Source organism: Labeo rohita, chromosome 17 (genome assembly GCF_022985175.1).
Source record: "Labeo rohita strain BAU-BD-2019 chromosome 17, IGBB_LRoh.1.0, whole genome shotgun sequence".
Lineage (NCBI taxonomy): Eukaryota > Metazoa > Chordata > Actinopteri > Cypriniformes > Cyprinidae > Labeo > Labeo rohita.
The window spans coordinates 31,473,863-31,489,684 of NC_066885.1; the positions used below are offsets into that span (position 1 = coordinate 31,473,863).

The 15,822-nt window shown below is 35.1% G+C and overlaps 1 protein-coding gene and 1 non-coding gene across 2 annotated transcripts in view; both read right to left on the reverse strand.

The window, feature by feature from the left end:
* Positions 1 to 3,982, reverse strand: part of LOC127179975 (rho guanine nucleotide exchange factor TIAM2) — a 127,268-nt gene extending 123,286 nt beyond the window's left edge. Inside the window, exons 1-2 of the mRNA XM_051133846.1 lie at positions 3,806 to 3,982; positions 1,991 to 2,074 (exon numbers count right to left, since the gene is read on the reverse strand). Coding sequence (XP_050989803.1) covers positions 1,991 to 2,074; positions 3,806 to 3,835 — 114 coding nt within the window. The 5' untranslated portion in view covers positions 3,836 to 3,982. The remainder of the gene's footprint in view (positions 1 to 1,990; positions 2,075 to 3,805) is intronic.
* A 4,679-nt stretch (positions 3,983 to 8,661) lies between these two features.
* Positions 8,662 to 8,780, reverse strand: LOC127180270 (5S ribosomal RNA). The gene has a single exon (XR_007829608.1). It is a non-coding gene; the product is annotated as a 5S ribosomal RNA (ribosomal RNA).
* Positions 8,781 to 15,822: the final 7,042 nt, after the last annotated feature.

A 15,822-nucleotide genomic window follows, 5' to 3' on the forward strand; every position in this document is an offset into this window, starting at 1 on the left:
AAGTCATGCTTTATACATGCTTTATACAGCCAAAATGACAAAGATCAAGCGTAGAAGCATGTAATTACCTTCAGGTCTAAATTTTATAATGGCTTAAGATACATTTTTCCAATTACCTGAGGACTTCCAACTACCTAACATCAGAAATTTATCAAGTACATACCATTTTACTGCTAAAGGTAGCAGAATAACTGCTATCTGCATGTCATGATCCAATAGGATTTCAGTGACAAGCAATTAATCTATTCACACCAGATGCAACAAGGCTACAATACACAAATAAATTAATCACAAATCACATGCAATCAGAAGAGCGTGGGGGAGGTCACTCTCTCTGCAAGCACTCTTGTGTGTCATACTCTCAATGAAATGAATAAGCACAACATCTGCTTCGGTTTATTTTGAGATAAACACAAAATACTTGTGGATGACACACAGAAAGCACCCAGCTCATTCAAAAAGATAGAGTGCTGACTAGAAATACTAACAGACAGACTAAATTACAAAATTTATTGTGCCATGAGGGCCAAACACGAAGAAGCCCAAGTCTGATACTTAATTTGATTTTCTGAAAAGTGTATATAAAATGAAGATGCTATTATACTGAAGAAAAAAAAAAACTATCCATATCTTCTCCAACATTCTCCTTCAATTTATATGAATTCAAGTCAAATCATGTTTATTTCTATAAAGCTTTTCATAGTACATCAGTTATCAGTTGAACAGCATAAGGAGGCTTTTTCTGAAACTGTCTTTAGTTGAGTAATAGTTGTACCCAGTCAATAACGAGGTGGGACAATGTCACTTCCATGTGACTGAAGTAAATCTTGTATGATTAAGGTGATGAGTGGGTCAGGTGACTTTGTTTTACCAAGAAAAGTTTAAATTGTCTGTAATTAAATGCTATTAAAATTAAAAGCTAAAAAATAAATAGAAATGAGTGCTTTCTTGCATATATCCTACATCATTAAAAGCCAAACAACTGTGCTCAAGCAACAGAACAGTTTAAAAATCATATTACACCTGTTAAAGCATATATTAAGTGTTAGGTGTTCTGAGGAACACGCACACACATTACACTCCTCTAAAATTATGTCAGTGTAGCATTTCATTTTTCATTACAGATAAAGGACTTTTTTTATTTATAACTCACTATATATTATAAACCCACTTACAGTTTACAAATATCATTACTTATGTAATGTGCAGAATGTCAACTGAATATGATCATGTGGATATGAGCTACAGAAAACACCTCTCAAGCATATTAAACAGTCAATCCATCCAAAGTAACTGATTTAACTGCTTATGAGGTTTTTTTTTTCTTCTTCTTCAAAGAGTAAATAAAAAGCTCTCATTATTTGGACAGCTTAGAACATTCTCTTTTCCTACAGCAGCATACTCCATAACCATTTTTGTCAAACAAGAAATCAGTGACAGAGGTTCTCGGTTCATCACACACAGACCAGATTAATCAATGATAAAATTCACTTTTGTCCATTTTCGTTATCAAATGAGTTGCTGCAAACTTTGCTTAATCCTTCATACAGACACACACACACACTTTTAATGTTTATTTACATTAAATTATAATGTAAATCTCAGTGCTGAGAGCCTTGTGGTTAATACGTTGACATGTTGCGCAACTTCACCTCCGGCGACCCGAGTTTGATTCCTGACTCTGTAGTTCTCTGTTGTAATGCAAACTACTGAAGATTCACCCTGGTTAAAGCAAGCCAGTTGTGTGTCAACCCTTTAACAGGTTCAGCTTGAACAGTGGCATAGTTATCTTTAATGATTTTAATTAATGTCAATTAATTTTCATTTTTGGCTGAACTATCAGTTTAAGCCTTTTTGGAAATTAACAAATTATGCTGTCGTTGGCTTGTGCACTGCTCTAACCATAATAAAAAGTGTTGGGGATAAATCTAAGACTACATCATAAATGAGAAGGTGTTGTAATGTTATGTTACCTTGTTATTAAACTTACCTTTATAGCTTTAATTGCTGATTTTGTAATCTGGGTCATCTTTGCTTTGGAGATTGGTGGCTTGTATTCATTCAGTGAGTACAGCTGAAAAACATAAAACATTGCAATTTAACATTCTTTATAACCAAAGTTATTTGATTTGATCTGCTCGACACCTTCATATATTTACACTATATACACACACTAGTAATACACACTTTTTAATAACGCAAAACAATTAACAAGAAACACCGTAATATCTCCATCATGTGCATAAAAATTGCCCTCTTTTAGTCAACAGTCTACCTTAAGTCATGAAGGAGATATGATTTATTTCTTATTTAATTCTTTTTTGCTTTTTCAATAAATATATATAGTTTACGTTGTTTAAAGGATTAGTTCACCCAAAAATAAAAATTCTGTAATGACTTACTCACCCTCATGTCCATCTTTCACAAAATAAGATAGCTTTCTGACCTTCCAGAGACAGCAACCCAACTACCACGTTCAAGGCCCAAAAAGGCAGTAAAATAGTCCTTTTGACATCAGGGGTTCAACCTTTACTTTAAGAAGCTAGGAGAATATTTTTTGTGCTCAAAGATAACAAAAATAATGACATTATTCAACAATCTCTTCTCTTCCACGCCAATCAACGCACATTCAAGAGAGTACCACAAAGCACTCTTCCTTACTACCCTTCTGGGTCTTGAATGTGGTAGTTGTGTTGCTGTCTATGGACGGTCAGAAAGCTCTCCGATTGTATCAAAAATATCTTAATTCGTGTTCTGAAAATGAACGAAGGTCTTACAGGTTTGGAACGACATGAGGGTGAGTAATTAATGACAAAATTTCATTTTTGGGTGAACAAACTCTTTAACAAAAATATATACAGTGTTTTTTTATTACACATTTCAAATGCAGATAACTACTTAGTTAAATGATATGATCTCAAAGAACTACTTAAAACCAAAAGTTAAGTCTATCATAAAACCATTTTAAAGCTTAAAGCCATTTACACTTAAAAAACTGGGGGGTTCAAGAACCATTTGGATCCCCTAAAGAACCTTTAACTAAGCAGTTCTTAAAGAAACATTTTATTGCCCTAAAAAACTTTTTCCACTATATAGAACCTTATGTACAATTAAAAGGTTCCATGGATGTTCTTCATGACAATAAAGAACCTTTATTTTTAAGATTGAATGATCGCTAACACGTCTGATCGTCTGCTGCTAACTGTTAGCAATCCAGTTGTGTAAAAAACAAACAAACAAAGACCGTGTCTCAAAGCCTATTAAGACAGCCTACAAAATCTTAGGTCATCACATGCTTTTCCAGGTGCTGCAGCATTTTTTGTTGATTCGAAACGCGCCTGTGATGCCGAAAAACGCTGGTAATTTGCAACGGGCCTATGATGCCCTAAACGTTGTCTGGGTAGACCGCTCACCACGAGTAAGTTACACTAAGAGGAAACATTAGCTCTTATATTAACAGTACTACCCAAAATGGTTAAATATAATTAAGAAATAAAATACTATATATACGTAAATACATAAACATTTCTTTTCGCTGCTTGACCAGGATTTGTCAGCATGCTGTCCACTCAAGTGACGAACACAAAGCCAAGCTAACTAACGTTACGCTAATCTGTAATATGTACTATTTTCAATGTTTAACGAGCACGCAAAGATTCAAACATACCTATCACACTTTTAAAGATTAAATGTTGCGATTATGTAAGAAATGTATGGCCTGCACCATGAAACCGGCTTGATGACAACAGCGGCCTACCCTTGAGTTTATCGTGTCTATATTCATAAAAATGAATATTACACAAACCTCGCTGTTAAACGCCTTGACGGCCTCCATTGTGTAGATTTGATACTGTTCTTTCAAACAGATCAAAAACGTTTAGCCTGTTCGTCCTTACAACCGGCCTGACACATGCATGTCCTGGAGTTAGCGGTGGTCGAGATGGAGGAGGGCGCTAATATGGCTGACAACGCGCAGACAAACACAGACCGAGTCATCACTGAGTCGACTCAGAGAGAGATTCAAGATTCATTAGTTTGGGAATTGAACAATGCCCAATGTAAATCACCTATCTCAGAGCCTGAGGTGCCCAAAGTTTTTAATACGACGGGCCAAAAAAAGAAATAAACTTGATTGAGAGCCGTGAGCCGAATGCAAATATTGCATTATATCCAACTATATTATAAATCTATAAATAAATCTATAAAACATATAAAAATATATTATTTTGAATCAAATTCATACCACATTTCAAAAAATAAATACATAAAAAGCTAAAACAAAACGATAAATTAGAAATGAATATACTGTACAGATAGATCTGGCCCAAATAAACAGCTGAAGCGTGGCTCAGATTATTTTGACAGCCCAAATCTGGTCACGTCTTTTAATCAGAACCAATACAGTGCCATAATTCAACCCATAGGGAGCCAAATAATAAAAACAGATGCGGTCCCCATGTGCGTTATTCTTGTATGGTTGAGTTCTGTAAAGGGCTGAGGACAAATGGCTAATTGACCAAAAAACATTAAAAAAAACCATTTTACTATATCAACAACACACCTATTTCATTTTTTTTTTATCCCTTTACTGTAATTATCAGGAACACCTTGATTTGCTGGATCTGGATGTGTTTGATTGAGGCTGAAGCTGAAATCCACAGGATGGTCTTCAGGAGCAGGGTTGGAGAGTCCTGCATTAGTATAACATAATTAATATCATACATCCAGGGCCGAACTTAGGGGGCCGGGGGCCCCTGTGCTTAAGCTTATGTTCCCACCTTATTTTTCAATGCAGAAGTATACTGTTTTCTGGTAATGTGTTAGACTTCCAGTTCATTAGCCACAGTAAGGAAATAATGAGAAGAACAATGAAGTGCAGTAAATATTAGCACTACAAACCAATTGTGTTCATAATTAAGATAATACATTAAACACACACGTTTGCAATATTAAGTAAAACAAGCTGTTTTGTACAGCTAAAAACAGCTGGAAGCAGTTGAGACTGGAAGTCGGACACATTAAATTCTATGGCCACGCCCGCTCTTACAGGAGAAATAAGGTGGATACCTATACACCTCAGATGCACTCAACTAGGACATCATTATGGAGTAACACAAAACACACAAATATTAGATTATGCATTGAGGTTTATTGAGGTTTTGTTGTATAATAGTCATTGTAATACAATAAACAGCATGTGTTCTCTCAGTTGAGATCAGTTAGATCGAAAGCCTAAAATAACACTGAGCAAAAAAAACCCTAAGAGATTAGTATTAATATTATGTAATATCTGTGTCCTCTTATGTCAGATTGTTAAATTTAATCAGTAAAATCAATCCAAATAAAAAGACATGTTGGCTTTTAACAATCAAATTAAATCACTATTAACAAAGTCCATAGATGGATTTTGCATGAATTATGTTAAGTTTAAATATAACATTTTAAACTAGAAATGCCAGAGATTACAGAAATGAAAAATGCTCCTTTTTTTAAATATGGAACTGCAACCGCCAGTAGATGGCAGCAAGTGACTGTCTTACTGAGTGAGTTGAATCCTTAAAGGGATAGTTCACCAAAAAATGAAAATTCTGTCATTAATTACTCACCCTCATGTTGTTCCAAACTTGTAAGGCCTTCGTTCATCCTCGGAACACATATTAAGACATTTTCGATTAAATCTGCAGCCCAATCAAGTCCGGCCATGCATATATCAAATATTATTTTTAATATTTAATCAATATTTTGAATATTCAAACAATATTGAAACAAGTACATATTACTAATAATTTCTAATCAAGACTACACATTCTATGTTTCTACCACCCGAGACATAGCATGCGTGCTGCTGTGTAGCCATTTTCGAAAGAAGAAATCATTAGTTCAGTTGCATTCCTCATTATTTAAAATGAAGACTATTCGAGTAACAGGCTATTTTTTTGAAGATATAATATATTATATTAAAAATCACAAACACTGAGTCTAGTTAGAGTTTGTTTGGGCAAAGCTGTTGTAAAGAGAGGACATAACAAACATTATTTAAATAACTGCCGGTCATATTTTCAGTAATCCACCAATCGGAATTCAAAAGAAGATGCAGAAAAAAAAGAGAACGCAACTGGCAACGCTGTGGAATAGGCCGAGGTGTGGACTTGCCACAAACCTGACACACCTGATCGTAGCATGTTATATGTAACTTCCAAGCATAAACCAGATATTAAATACAGGTTAACATATTATGTGGAGTGCCATAGCCAAGCCACATTTGGTTCTCAGTTGCCACACACTCAAATCAAAGCAAGAATGACAATTGTGAAACAACATGGCCAACACATTTTAAAATGAGGAAAACATTTTTACTATTTTTTTTTTTTTTTACTATCAGTTATATTTTTCCAGTATCACTGGGGCTCTCCTTCAACGTGGGGCATACTGAGCTTTGACACCCAGGTAACCATATACATTCATGTGACCCTGATCAAATTGTAGTGTTGTTTCCCTTCTTCATATATACCGATACTGTGCACCATTGACAACCATTTTGTCAGCTAAACTTTTCTTTTCTTTTACAATGGCTAAAATGTCCAGGTGGGCACCACAATTGATGCAAACAATTTTTTTTTTTGTAGTTTTTGTTCAGAAAAAGACAAGTGACACATACCCTCCAAAATGACCATTATCCACAATAATCCACTCATCAGTCCCACCAAGATTTTGTAGTACAATTTTTTTTTTTTTTTTTTTTTTTTTGCAGTTGTACCACCTATCTTCAAAACACATACATAAATATATAAAAAATCATGTTTTATGTCTTAATACAATTTCTGTGAATGGTTGGGGTCCAAATGGAAAAACAGGTGTAATACAGTGCCCTCCACTAATATTGGTACCCTTAGTAAATATGAACAAAGGTGACTGTGAAAATAAATTAGCATTTTTTATCCTTCTGATCCTTCATTTAAAATCATTCACAAAATTCAAACATATCACTGAAATAAAACAATGGAAAGTAGGGGGAAAATCTTATCATGAAATAAATGTTTTTCTGTAGTTCATGTTAGGGGGAGGCGGGGGGGCTTTCTTATCCCAAGGCTCAACTAATCTCTGCATTTCTCCAGCAGTCATCCTTGAAGAGTCTTTTGCCACTCAAATGCAGATTTGTAACATCTTTAGAGGATTGGAAATTGCCCTGAGGGTGGGAATGTATTTTCTTACAGCCACGTTCTATTTTGTGAAACTCAACAATCTTGATCTGCACATCAGAACTATATTCTTTGGTTTTACTCCTTGTCATGGATTATTACAGGAATTTGGCCTTTGTGTTCCTCATATATATAATTTATAATTCCTGTGAAACAGGAAGTCACGGCTGGAATGTAATGCGTATAGTTTCCGAAAATAAATAAATGGATAAAGAAATATCACTGCTCTTTGTTTAATGGTTGCGTTTTGTTTGGCCTGATGAAATGATCTTGACCTATATATAAAGAGAGAGAAAGAGAGAGATAAACTTTTCAAAGTAAAAACAACCAAAAAAAAAGAAAAAACAAAACAAAAAAAACAATGTGCTTAAAAATATGAAATATATATATAATATATATTTTTACTTACAAGTCATTTGACCACTTAGCAACATTAGAGAGCAATGAACATGAGAATGTGTTATGTTGTTAAATTATTGAAATGTTAACTTAAAATCTAAGGGGCTACTTAGGGGTTCGGCTGACAAATAAGTTTGGAAACATCTGATCCACTCAAGTGTTTTCATGCCCAATAAAAATAGTTTGTTTTCTCCCCATGAAAAATTCCAGCTTCGATGAAAGTTCAGCGGAGTGCACTGCCTTTGTGCTATAACATCGATTAACGAAGAATAAAAAACTATGGCAGCCTCATCCCTCTTTTTTCATAAATTAATAAGTCAATAAATAAATACTAACTGACTAACTAAATAAATCAAGAAAAGGCAATAATTAAGGTGGCTGTGAGGCACTTTGAGTGAATGGGGGCCTAATTTGGAAAGATTTAAAAGCAGAAACGTCACACGTATGGTTTCCACAAATACATAAATAAATAAATAAATAAATAAATAAATAAATATCATTGGCTATTCAGTTATTGTTTGCGTTTTGTTTGCGCTGATGAAATGCTCTTTGCTGTGTTTAATTCTAAAATAAAAACAACCAAATATATATCGTTTTAAAATAAAACATCCAAAAATAAACAACATACTTAAAAAAAAAAGTCATTTGACCACTTAGCAACATTAGAGAGCAATGAACATGAGAATGGAGTATGTTGTTAAATTATCGAAACGTTAACTTAAAATCTAAGGGGGTACTTAGGGGTTCGGCTGACAAATAAGTTTGGAAACATCTGATCAATTTGAAAAGAGGAGCGTCGTACAATTAGCACATGCAGCGCTTAAGAGGTTTACTGTGTGTTACTGTAGAGAGAGAGAGAGAAAAGCCTGTCAATCGCCCCCTGGAGGACAAAGAAAGAATGACGAGGCTGAGCTATCGTTTGTCACACTGAAAGCAAAAAGAATCCAGAGAAAGCGAAATGACAGTGAAGAAAATGAAGGAATCATTATAAGAGGATAAAGAGCAACCATCAATGTTGAGTCTTGGGGAAGTGTGTTAGCTGACCTAGTGAAAGAAAAGCAAAAGCTTACAGCACCTGGTATTCCCAGGCGGTCTCCCATCCAAGTACTAACCAGGCCCGACCCTGCTTAGTTTCCGAGATCGGACGAGATCGGGCGTGCTCAGGGTGGTATGGCCGTAAACGAGAGCTACTGCCAAGAGCGAGCTATTTAAAGAAGACACACCGGCAGCACCCCTACGCAGATCAGCCCGCACTGACGCACGTCCCGGGCTCCAGCTGAAAGCGATACAGACCCCTTTTCCACCCAAGTGTTTTCATGTCTTTAAAAGTCTTTTTTGTTTCTTCCCATTAAAAATTCCTGCTTCGATGAAAGTTCAGCTGAGTGCACTGCATTTGTGCTATAACATCGATTAACGAAGAATAAAAAACTATGGCAGCCTCATCCCCCTTTTTTCATAAATTAATAAGTCAATAAATAAATACTAACTGACCAACTAAATAAATCAAGAAAAAGCAATAATTAAGGTAGCTGTGAGGCACATTGAATGAATGAGGGCCTAACTGTGAATGATTTAAAAGCAGAAACGTCATACGTATGGTTTTCATAAATAAATAAATAAATATGACTGGCTCTTCGGCTATTGTTTGCGTTTTGTTTGAGCTGATGAAATGCTCTTTTCCATGTTTACTTAATTTTAAAATAAGACATCCAAAATAAACAACATACTTAAAAAAAAAAGTCATTTGACCACTTAGCAACATTAGAGAGCGATGAACATGAGAATGTGTTATGTTGTTAAATTATTGAAATGTTAACTTAAAATCTAAGGGGGTACTTAGGGGTTCGGCTGACAAAGAAGTTTGGAAACATTTGATCAATTTTAAAAGAGAAGCGTCATACAATTAGAACATGCAGCGCATAAGACGTTTACTGTGTGTTACTGTAAAGTAGTGTTTCTCAACAGGCGGCGGTATCACCCCTCAGGGAGTCAATCCCATGTCCTCCTATGTTAAAATGTCCAACTTTACAGCGGAAAAAATATGTTTACAGCCTGGTACAGAAAGTGATTTTGGTATATATATGTAATTTTGCCCTTCATGAAAACTGTGAGGGGGGTGATTTTTTTTTTATAACTCATCCGTTTAATTTATATTAAGCCTTAAAGTTCTGCATAATTAAGGGTATGGCCACTTGAGTGACAGGTGGATTACCGCTTTGCCCTGCAAGGCAAAAGACTCGCTGGAAAAATGTCTTTAAAGATTTTTATTTTTCCAGAAAAATAATTATAGGTAGGACACTGGGAATCTGGCAATTATATGTTTTAATGAAATTTATCTCAAACCTGATTTTTGCTGCTGTTTTTAAGTTATTGTACTCCTTTGCATTTTCTGCAAAAAGTGAGATGTCACGCCAATGTAACGGCAGTAACTACCACATTATATACAATATTTGGGTGCTGATCACCATTTACAGAATCATTATAGTAACATCTGTATAAAATCTAGTGAGCATTCTTTACCTCAATGTGATTTTTTTTTCAGACTGTAACTACCAGACTAAAAGTTAAACGTGAGTGAATACCGTTTTGCAACCAATTTATTTGCAGTGTTCGCTAACATAAAGGATGCAAGATATGCTTAGCATATTGTTTTGCAACAAATTAAATGAAAATAGCCTAATCTATAAGAACGACAGTGGATTGATGAACGCCAGCAAGTAGGAATAATGCTTTGAATGATTCTGAATTAAACATCTCCGATGACGTTCATTGCCATGGATTTTATCGAGTTACAAGAAAAGGTAGAAAGGGATTTAATCGCGAACTGTTACTGATTTTTGTGTAATACATGCTACGCTGACACAGCAGTCCTCACACGTGTAGAAGTGGGCAGCCCCAGACTGACAGCTGGCACTGAGTGAATAATCTGCATTATAAAAAAAAATAAAAAAAAATAAAAATACGATTAATTATTGCTGCCAAGTTATCTAATTGTTGCTTGCTTACAGTGCTTTATGGAGCAGTTTGTTAGATCGCCCACGTCCTGCCTTTTTGTCCATTTTCGATGACCCACTTTAGGCTTCAAAAATGCTCTTCAGAAACCTACGAGTGACGTCACGGACACTACTTCCAGGTTTTTTACAGTCTATGGTTGATAGTTTACACCAATACTAGACGATGTATCATTTCCTTAGCAACGACTTAAGTACTTTTGCTTGACTTTGGCTGCGTTAAAACAATAGCAAGCATTTAGACACAATAAAGCAAGATATGTTTTTTCTTGTTTAGAAAATTAATATTAAAGCTTTTTGTTTGCTGATTGGCCACGGGGGGGTCTGAATGCCCTATTTCTAAAGTTTATTCAAAGCTCACAAATATAGCCTAATTTATATCCACGTGGCTTTTGTGCTCCTTTTTTGCTTCTAATGATAATGATATTTCAAATGATAAATCAAAAATGTGATGAATGTCATGTGGCATTCAATGACATAAAAAAATAAAAATAAAATAAAATTATGTATGGCTGTTTTTTGGGGTTAAAATACATGCTTTCAAAATGGGCCTACATAAAATATAGCCTATAATATACACTACCATTAAAAAAGGTCAGTATGATTTGTTAATGAGTTCATAAAAAAGGTTGCATTTGTTTGTTTTATAAAACAGCCTACAGTAAAAACAGTAAATCTAACATTTGAAAAAAAAAAAGCTTTTTATTTGAATATATTTTAAACTGTTTTCTTCTCATGCTAAGCTATATTACTACAGCTTTCAGTGTCACATGATCTTTCAGAAATTATGCTGATTGTTGCTTAAGAAACATTTCTTATTATTATTATAGCTGGCACATCATACTGACAAAAAAAAAGCAAGATTTGAAATTTAATTGACTATTTTGAAAATGAGGAGCATATGTTTCCCATCTTTCTACAACCCCAATTAAACGTTGGGGCGTTTTGTGAAATGCCATAAAATCAAGAATATGTCATTTGTTCTCTTTAGCCTTTATTTAATTGACTTAAGTACAAAGAAACAAATGGCCAACTTTTCACTGGCCAACTTAATTTTATTTTGTTAATATAAACAAATTTTGAGCCATGATCCAGCTTTGCTTGCGAAGACTGAGAAGCTCCATTTATACCCAAACATGATACCCGCACCTATTACCAACTCACCTGCTTGCTGTTTGCAGTTTATTTGGTTTATTTGGTTAGAGAGCAATGAACATGAAAAATAATACCACCATTATAAACCCCGACGGACGTTTTATTATCATAAACATTTCAATCAAAAATAGCCCAGTTACAATTGGTAATCTATATGGCCCAAACACAGACGACCCATCCTTTTTTCGAAACAACAATTTCAGTTCAGCAGGGAAATCCACCAACTCACCGGAAGAAATTAACCAAATCTTTCACAATTTCTACAGCAAATTATATACAGCAGAAAAAGCCCCGAATCAGAATGACATCAATTCTTTTCTCAATAGTATCAATCCGCCACAACTTCATTAAAGAAAGACTAGCATCCACCAATACACGCAGACTATTCAATACATTAACATTTAGTATACTTAATTTTAAAAGGCAAAAACCATCATAGTCACTCTAGATGCAGAGAAAGCATTTGATAGCGTCAGCTGGAAATTCCTGTTTTCCACATTAGAGAGGTTTGGTTTTGGGCAGTCATTTATTAATCGGATTAAAATTTCATATACATCACCTTCAGCCACTGTCATCACCAATGGGCTAACATCACGTAGCTTCACACTGCACTGGGGGACTAGACAAGGATGCCCACTCTCCCCCTCATTATTCACCATTTTTATTGAACCATTAGCAGCAGCCATCTGCCAGACAGTTACCTTAAAGGAGTTCAAACATTACACATACAGCACAAAATCAGTCTTTACGCAGATGACATATTACTGCATTTACAAGATCCTCCATCATTATTACAGGAAACAATTAAACTTATTGATTCATTCTCTCATATTTCTGAATACTCGGTCAACTGGAGTAAATCATCTATTCTTTCACTAAATCATAATAGCTTGGATGTGACACCCCAGACATCACCTATCCCTTTATGTAGTCAGACAGTCAAAAACACTCCTGTATTAAAGCACCAACTATAGCAGCAGCAGCTCTGCCAGCCTGGTGGAAATTTCACCAAATCACAAACACTCCTCTTGCACATTCTAAATACACCCCCATTTGGAATAACCCAGATTTTACAATTAATAAGAAGCCACTTACGTTACACAAATGGGCTGAAAAGGGCATCACACAACTTCAACACATCTTTCATAGTAATAATCTGGCCTCATTTTCATACTTGGTCCAGAGATACGACATCACCTAACCGTACAGGAATTGTTTAAAATGGGATTTACTTCAGAAACATGTTCACATTACACCCAAAATAACCCAGACACATATGTTCACGTCCTTTGGTACTGCACTTCAATTAACAATTTTTGGGAAAATGTCATTGAATCACTATCCTTCACTATGGGATGTCACATCCCAATTTCTCCATCACTTTGTTTGCTAGGCGACATATCCATAATCAGCGTAGACAATATAAACCAGGGGTCACCAAACTTGTTCCTGGAGGGCCGGTGTCCTGCAGAGATACCTCCAACTTACCTCAACACACCTGCCTGGAAGTTTCAAGTATACCTAGTAAGACTTTAATTAGCTGGTGTTTGATTAGGGTTGGAGCTAAACTCTCCAGGACCGGATCTGGTGACCCCTGATATAAACAGTCTGAACTATATGAACTGGAAATCAAGAAATTACATACATATTGCATCCTGGAAGAATCTACAGTAGATTTACACCCTTTCTGGTCATCTCTAATTACCCTCCAGCAGTCATAATCTATTGACCTTCTTTGTCTGAGACCAACCACAACAATGCATCTGCACCTAAACTACTAATTGTTTTCATTTGAATAATAATATTTGAGAAGTTTGGGGAAGAGTGGAAGTTAACACCGATAAGAAAACACTTAAGATAAGGTTTAAGAAGAGGCGGGTAAAACAAAATGTTAACTTATTGATATGCTTATGTGTTTTTTTTTTTTTTTACCCTTTCTATCTCTTTCCCTCTCTTTGGCCTTTTGTTACCCAGTAGGCTGTGACATCCAGTTAAAATATGGGTGGGTGGATCACATATTAGCTGTAATACATTAAAAGGTTTAATATAGAATACATGCATTTATATAAAGGAAAGTAAACAAACAAACAAACAAACAAACAAAAAAAAACACATACATAGGGTAAGTGTGCCATGTGGGTGGCACGGGTCCCAGGCCTGAACTGCCTACACATCTCACTTTTTTAATGGATCATAAACTAGCTGAAACATCTAAACATGTACACATGTAAAAAACATAAATAAATAAATAACAGACATATAAGGTGTGCGAAGCATCTAGGTAGTGGCCAGGAATGGCTGGTGTTTTGGGGGATGGTTAGGGGGCTTTGGGCCCCATTGCCCCACAGCATCTTTTCCCGGCACTTCTGATGAAATGTGTCAGGCGCTAAGTATGTTGTAGCCATGGAGGGATTAGAGGCAACCCTAATAATTTTATTATTATTATTATTACATAATTTAATACTATTATTATTAATATTACTATTTTTACTTGCCCTCTTCATTGCCCTCCACCCTTTCCAAATCTAAATGAAATCAATCTTCAATTGTACAATTATAAAAACAATTATTGTTATTATTATTATTGTTGTTTTTGTTGTCATATCATTATTTTATATCATTATTATTTTGTTAGATACTATTTTATTTGTATGCTCCCCCCCATACACACAGACATATGCGTACACATGAAGACACAATTTTTATTTCAAAAGAACAAAAAATTAATAAGTAGGTTGCTTTTAGAAGGTAACCTTATAATTCTTTTCTTTGACTTCTACTTCTTTGACTTTCTATGGCTTCTGCCTCTTCGACTTTTTCTTGACTTCTACTTCTTTGACTTTTCTATGGCTTCTGCCTCTTTGACTTTTTCTTCAACTTCTACTTCTTTTGACTTCTGTGACTTCTGCCTCGTTGACTTCTACTTCTTCAACTTTTTCTTCGACTTCTACTTTGATTTTTTCTATAGTTTTTGCCTCTTTGACTTTTTTATTGCTTCTTTTTTTTTGACTTTTCTATGGCTTCTGCCTTTTTTGACTTTTTCTTCCTCTTCGACTTCTTGACTTCTTCGGCTTCTTTTCTATGGCTTCTGCCTCTTCGACTTTTTTTTCTTTGACTTTTTTTCTATGGCTTCTGCCTCTTCTTGACTTTTTCTTTGACTTCTTTTTCTATGGCTTCTGCCTCTTCGACTTTTTACTTTTCTTCGACTTCTTCGACTTTTCTGGCTTTTCTTCGACTTTTCTTTTTCTATGGCTTTTCTTTGACTTCTTTTCTTCGACTTTTTCTATGACTTCTGCCTCTTCGACTTTTTCTTCGACTTTTTCTTTGACTTTTCTCTTCGACTTCTTTCTTGACTTTTTCTTTGACTTCTTTCTTCGACTTTTTTTGACTTGACTTCTGCTTCTTTGACTTTTTCTTGACTTTTTCTGGACTCTTTGACTTTTCTTGGCTTCTTTTCTTCGACTTTTCTTTGACTTTTGACTTCTTCTGACTTTTGACTTTTTTCTTCTTCTTTCTCTTGACTTTTTCTTATGACTTCTGCCTCTTTGACTTTTTTTGACTTTTCTACTTCTTCTGCCTCTTTTCTTCTTTTTCTTGACTTTTTCTGGCTTCTCTCTTGACTTTTCTTTGACTTTCTTCTTCTTGACTTTTTCTATGGCTTCTGCCTCTTTGACTTTTTCTTGACTTCTACTTCTTTGACTTTTTCTTTGACTTTCTCTTTGACTTTTTCTATGGCTTCTGCCTCTTCGACTTTTTCTTGATTTTTTTTCTATGGCTTCTGCCTCTTCGACTTTTTCTTCTTCTGCTTTTTCTTGGACTTTTTCTTGACTTTTCTATGACTTTTTTTTCTTTTTCTTCGACTTTTTCTTCTTTGACTTTTCTATGGCTTCTGCCTCTTCGACTTTTTCTATGGCTTCTGCCTCTTCGACTTTTCTTCGACTTTTCTTCTTTGACTTTTTTCTATGGCTTCTGCCTCTTCGACTTTTTTTATGACTTCTGCTTCTTCGACTTTTTCTTCGACTTTTTCTTCGACTTTTTCTATGGCTTCTGCCTCTTTG